The sequence below is a fragment of the Varanus komodoensis genome, unplaced genomic scaffold, assembly GCF_004798865.1.
Source record: "Varanus komodoensis strain SLA01 unplaced genomic scaffold, ASM479886v1 scaffold160, whole genome shotgun sequence".
In the NCBI taxonomy this organism is placed as follows: Eukaryota; Metazoa; Chordata; class Lepidosauria; order Squamata; family Varanidae; genus Varanus; species Varanus komodoensis.
This window is the reverse complement of record NW_025335469.1, coordinates 167025-173149: the sequence shown is the minus strand read 5'-3', so window position 1 is coordinate 173149 and position 6125 is coordinate 167025. Positions and strand designations below refer to the sequence as shown.

Sequence of the window (6125 nt, the reverse complement as noted above, 5' to 3'; positions counted from 1 at the left end):
TCCCAGCATCCCCCAGAAGCAAAGGAGCCGCGAGACTTGTTTTCTGTCTAAAAATGAGGGCGGGCTCCGTGTAAGGATATTCCTTAGTATAGGCTCTACGGCTCACCGATTGGCTGAAGGGAGGCGCCGCGTTTATTGATTGGACGTGTCCTGGGCTGGGAGGGACTTCAGCAGTCGTTCGAAAAAAGAATGTTTCTCACGGAGGTAGCCCTGAACGGAACGGGGGTCACGTGACTGAATCGCCGCTTCCGACTGCCCCGTGGAGAAAGAGCGTGTGAAAGAGCAGCCTGAAAAGCGTGGCGAGGGAAACGGCCACCGATGTGCCCCTTCTCCGCAGGGCCCCGGCCGGTGAGGAGGGGGCGCGCGCGCGCGCTGCTTCTGATCCTCTGCAGAAGCGGCTGGGCTGGAGGAGGGAATCAGTCCTGGAAATCAGTGGGGATTTCCCCATTTGGGATGCGGAGTATTTGTGTAGGGTGAGATGCAGCCACAATGTCTGCTCCATTCCCGGCCTTTTGAGAAGACCTTTGGGGCGATGAAAGTTGTGGGCGGGGCAGGCTCCTTCCCAAAGACAAGATTTCCTCTCCCCAGATCAGCCCCCGGCCTTTTCCTTCTCTTCCCGCAGCTCTCAGATCGCAGTGGGAGACGAGAAGTGAGGTGTCAGCTTTCCCGGTGATCTGCCGGAGACGCTGCTACTGTGGTTCTTCCGCGGTGCTCTCCAACCCATTCTCGCCCCTAAGTTCTGACGGCGCTGGCAAATGGCGGGGGGGGGGGGCGGCCGCGGAAAAGCACTGCACACCCGCCAGCATTTTGCTCCGAGTTACCCCCTTCCCAGTAATGTGGAAGGAGGGGAGATAACCCCAAGCTAATATGCTTAAAGGGAAGCTTTTCCTGCCTTCAGCTTCACAATTTCTTCTGAAGCTCCGGAAGACAAGATCTCTGTGAACGAGGCTCCCTGAGGTTCACAGCTGCTCTTTAGCCATAGAGGTTTCCGTGAGACAAGCCCCTCCGCCCATTTCTCGCCTGCCCCTTCTTCGGTTCTCTGCTTCTCCGTCCCTATTTCTGGTCCATCTCCCAGCATGCTTTGCCTTTGCCATGTTCAGCCCACTGCAGTCCCATCTGCAGCATTCTCCTGGAAAGTCTCTGGAGAGCCACAGCCAGTGCCCCTGAGGTGCTCTGGCCAAGCTGGGCAGGGGCTCTTCCATGGTGAAGACAGGTTCATTGGAGCAAAATCACTGAGACACTTTCTGGCAGCCTGAGATGTGCTGGGGAACATGGGCACATGGGCTGCAGCTTCCCTGGGTATGGAGGCAGGACTTGATGGAGACCCAAATTGCTTTTCTGAATGTGCCCCCCTCCCATTCCTGCCCCCCAGAGAGTGAAGGTCTCCAGGTCTCTGCGGAGTCTGCTGCCACACTCCAGAACACGTCAAGTGCCTGCAGTGGAGCCGGGCCTGGTAAGGAGCCCCTCTGGGACCTAAGTGGGGTGGGGAAGATGATGGAGGGCCCACAGGAGCAGAATGGGGGTGGGGTGCCAGCAGGAGACAGGACGCATCACTGCCGTTCTTCCAGCTTGTGGATCTGCAGTGGCCTCTTCTGGTTCAGAAGAAGAGGGTTGTCTCATCCGGTAAAGCCAAAAGGAGCCCCTGCCCCTCCTTGCTGCTTGTTTCTCCCCAGTATTCAAGGGTTCCATCCGGCCGTTTTGTCTCATTGCCAGTGTTGGATATTAGTTCTGGCTGAAGATAATGGCCGGCATCACGGTATTCTTCTATCACTGGCACTTCCCACGCGGGGAGGTGGAATAGTGTAATGAAACAGGGACAGCCAGTGAGCCCTCTTCTGGAATGCCCTTGCCTCAATCCACACTGGATCTGCATGTGCACAAATGAGGATAAGGAAGCAGTTTCAAGACCCTGTTAGTGTGGCCCATAACAAAGGCTGGGCTAGGATCTTTGTGCCTGACATTCAGGATTCTTTGGTGATACCTGGGCAGGGACGAGGAGGAGGTTGCCCCTTGTGCTTGCATTTTCCAGGGCGGAGCATTCTCCTGTCTGTCTGCCCCACCTGCAGCCTGAAGGGCCACTTTTCAGCAGAAATTTGTGGGCTAGTCTTTTGTTGCTGTTGTTTTGTTTCTTTTCTGGCACACCCAGGGTCTGCAGCTGCATGGTGACTTGCAGTGGGTGTCTCTCTCTTCCTGTAGTGCTGGGTGACCTTTGAAGACGTGTCCGTGTATTTCACAGAGGGCCAGGGGGCTCTGCTGGATCCGGATCAACGGGCCTTGTACCGGGATGTCATGCTGGAAAATTATGGGAACCTGGCCTCACTGGGTAAGGGACGTGAATCCTCATTCTCTCAGAGCTGTGAGTCTTCGTGTTCTCCTGTCTGCAGCTGCAGTTTTGAAGCGATGCCTTTGTGTGGTAGCAAGTTGATGTCTTCGGATGAGGGCAGGTTGCATGCTCAGTGACCGCACTTCTTTGTGCAATAGCAGGCTGTGGGACCCAAGGTCCGGGGGAGCTAGACCCGGCCAAGACCACTTCGATGTGCAACGATGCGAACTGTGAGGTACCAGTGAAGGAGCAGGAGAGGGAGGCCTCTGGCTCCACGCCTGCACCAGAGCTCCCTGCAGCTGTTTCCTCCAGGCCTTTTGCTCCCTTCTGGTTCTGCTGCTGGGAGTGGGCCGGGAAGGAAGGCAAATCCCAGGCCTTGAGAGGGGCAAGGCACAGGGAGCAGGGTAGAAGTGACATCCCTCTCCTATAGATGCTTTCTGCGGTCAAAGGCTGATCTCTCACTACAAACATTCCGCTGAATCCAATACGATTTGCTAAGTAAAACTGTGTGCGCCAAATGGAGCTTTAGTTTTTAGAAAGTCTTAATTGCCCCAATATCCACAACAGTCTTATTGTTGTGTGCATCTATTGCAGCATCCCAAAATGCCTTCCTAACCTTGCTTCTCATGACGGTAACTGAGGTTACAGAAGCTACGTCTGGAGGTCCTTCTCTGTGGGTTTCTTAGAGCTGCAGCCTAAAGTGATTACTTTTCCTGTTTGCTTCTTTCCTGAGAAGGTTTTCCAGTCACCAAGCCTGAACTCATCTCCCAGCTGGAACGAGGGCAAGAGCCATGGGTGGCAGATGCTCAGGACCTGGACAAGAAGGAGAACGCCAACTCCCATCCAGGTAGGTGTCCTGACTGAACAGCTCTCAGCATGCATAGCCAGCTCAGCCGTAAGCTATCATGTTTCGTTCCTCTTCTGTTTTATTCCTGGTGTTCTTGGGAATGCTTTTGAGAACTAGGGTTTTCCCTTTGCGTCACTGTCAATAAAAGTAAGGGTCCAGATGGTCCCCATCAGACTAAAGGAAGACTGTGTGCAAGACTACAACACAAAGAAGTTGAAGTGTTGTGCCCAGAAAACAGCATGTTGGGAAGAAAAGTGGAGGCGAATATGCTCCTGGTACCTGCCATTCTAGGCCATTCCCCACACCTCACAAATACCTTGTTTCTTCCTGTTTTGTTGGGTCTGGTTCTTTGTTCCCCCCGCTCTCACCCGTTTGGGTCTCTCCTAGCCTTCAGGGGAAGGGCATTCATTTGTTTTGCTTTGTCCAGGCCTCTCCTTACGTGTCTCTTGCCATTTCCTATGGCATCCAGTCTCCTAATTTTAATTTTGGCCTCTTCACTGACTTCACGTGTGTGCGTGAATGCCACACTGCCACAACCAGCAATAGCTGCTATCATACGGTCGTCCACATACTGCCTCTTGTGTAAAGGCAAGAGCAGAGGGAAATGGTATCCCTGGACCATTTTGTATTGTTTCACATTTGCCAAGGCTGACCATCCTGATTTCCTGCTTCTGTCTCTCTTTCCGCCAAGTAAAGCTGGTCTCTCTCTGTCCTCTATCTCACTAGGTCTATGTGGGAAGAATCTTATGAGCACCATGTGTGGGCAAAATTCTGTGGAGAAATCAGTTGGTGTCCAGCATCGTACCATCCACAGAGGGGAGAGATCATATGAGTGTTTGGAACACGGAGAGATTTTGGATCAGCAATCATATCTCTTGGATCAGCCGAGAATTCGCACAGGCAAGAAATCATTCAAATGCTTGGAGTGTGGGAAGTGTTTTACTCAAAAATCAAGTGTTTTGATCCACCAGAGAGTCCATACAGGAGAGAAGCCATACAAGTGTTTGGAGTGCGGGAAGAGCTTTGCTCAACAAACCAATTTCTTGTACCACCAAAGAGTCCACACAGGAGAGAGACCATATAAGTGCTTGGAGTGTGGGAAGTGTTGTTCTTCCAAATCAAGTCTCATGTCCCACCAGAGAGTTCACACGGGAGAGAAACCATATAAATGCTTGGAATGTGGAAAGTTTTTTTCGTGGAAATCAGATGTCATTGTCCACCAGAGAATCCACACAGGGGAGAAACCATTCCAGTGTTTGGAGTGTGGCAAGTGTTTCACCCAATCTGCATCCTGTGAAAAACATCAGAGAGTTCACACAGGGGAGAAACCATTTCAATGTTTGGAATGTGGCAAGTATTTTACTCAGGATTCACATCTCAAAAGGCACCACGCTGCCCATACTGGAGAGAAACCATATAAATGCTTGGAGTGTGGAAAGTGTTTTGCTCTCAAATCATATCTTATGACCCACGAAAGAGTTCATACAGGGGAGAAACCCTATAAATGCTTTGAATGTGGAAAGCGTTTTTCTCTCAAATCAAATCTCCTGATTCATCAGAGAGTCCACACGGGAGAGAAACCATATAAATGTCTAAAGTGTGGGAAATCTTATGCTTGTCCTTCATCCTTTGCAAAGCACCACAGAGCCCACACAGAGCAGAATCCTCATCAATGTTTGTAAGGTCAGTTTTTTTTTATTTTTTGTGCATCAGTCTCACCTGATGTTCAGCAGAGTACCTGCATAGAAAAGAAATCGTATAAATAAGGGGTCTCAAACTCGCGGCCCGTGGGCCAATTGCCGGGATGGGCGGGGCACGGGGGAGGGGCTCTGCGGCCTTCAAAGCACCGGCAGTGCCCGGGCCAGCCGTGGGATGAGCGGCCCACCCCCAGCGCGGTGGTGGAATACTTGATGCGGCCCAGCCGCACCCAGACTCTACTTCCAGCGGCCCCCGGGTAAGTTGAGTTTGAGACCCCTGGTATAAATGCTTTGAATCCTGAGTGTCTTGCTCTGAAGTGAAAATGAGCCATCCAAAACCAACACAGGGAAGAGACCTTTTAAATGCTTGGTGTAGAGGAAATATTTTCCTGAGAAATTGTGGCATCCAAGAACTCAGCCAGGAGAGGAGGCTCTGGAGTGCTTGGTGTGTGGGAAATGTTCTTCTGGGAAATGGCGTCTCATGATCCCCCAGTGAGAAGTCCTATAAGTTCTTGAGTGTGGAAGTGTTTTCCTTCAAAACGATATGTCATGACCTACCAGAGAGTAAGCTCTGGGGAAAAGCAATATAAATGCTTGGAGTGTAGGAAGTGTTTTGCTTGGTCTTCAGCCTTCACAAAACATCAGAGAGAGCACATGATAGAAACCTTACAGGCGCTCAGACATGTGTTCTAAAAACAGGTAGCTTGTATTTATAAGCTTACCACATTAGATTCCTGTTTAGAGTGTGGCAAGTATTTTAGAGTGTGGCAAATAAGTACCTACCTAACTGATTTCAGGGACCTGGCACTATCAACCTAATATGGGTACCAATAGATTGTCTGGCATGTCTGTCTTCCATCAGAAGATAAAGAGATAAAGGTTTAAAGATGACAAGCTTAATTCTTATACTCAGAGAACAAATTATATCACTTCAGGCTTTGGTATTCCATATTTTATTCCAGTTGTCCTTTTGAGAAATTGGTTGGGTTTCCCAGTTAGACAGGTAGGTACAGTGGTACCAGTATGACCAGTATGATTTGCCACACAACTATTCCATCAAGGATCTGCTCAGCTTCAGAGGAATCCCTTCCCATCAACTTAGAATATACTTTCTCCAAAAGACCTTGCCCTGTTCTGCTGCTGCTCTCCAGAGTTAAATTTTCTTACTCATGAAAAGATGTTTAAACAGAGGCCTTTTTCAGCAACTGCTTGCAACAACTGAAAAATCATTGTTATGAAGTTTTTATGTAATAGTATT

General features: G+C 50.2%; 1 protein-coding gene across 2 annotated transcripts; it reads left to right on the top strand.

The window, feature by feature from the left end:
* Nucleotides 1-238: 238 nt before the first annotated feature.
* Nucleotides 239-4956, top strand: LOC123021435 (zinc finger protein 239-like). Of its 2 annotated transcripts, none has more exons than XM_044426153.1 (5): nt 239-348; nt 1373-1453; nt 2197-2323; nt 3060-3170; nt 3897-4956. In XM_044426153.1, exons 1-5 carry the CDS (start codon nt 319-321, stop codon nt 4850-4852), a joined length of 1305 nt encoding a protein of 434 aa, XP_044282088.1. In that variant the 5' UTR covers nt 239-318; the 3' UTR covers nt 4853-4956. The 2 variants fall into 2 exon arrangements, with proteins under 2 accessions (XP_044282088.1, XP_044282089.1); XM_044426154.1 differs by having other exon boundaries at nt 308-348; nt 2147-2323.
* The last annotated feature ends 1169 nt before the right edge of the window (nt 4957-6125 follow it).

Bases quoted from the DNA above. Each gene is read 5' to 3' on its own strand.
- LOC123021435 (XM_044426153.1), top strand. From the start codon at position 319: ATGTGCCCCTTCTCCGCAGGGCCCCGGCCG. The intron at 1,454-2,196 runs GTAAGGAGCCCC...CTCTTCCTGTAG, and splicing joins CTGCAGTGGAGCCGGGCCTG to TGCTGGGTGACCTTTGAAGA. The intron at 2,324-3,059 runs GTAAGGGACGTG...TTTCCTGAGAAG, and splicing joins TGGGAACCTGGCCTCACTGG to GTTTTCCAGTCACCAAGCCT.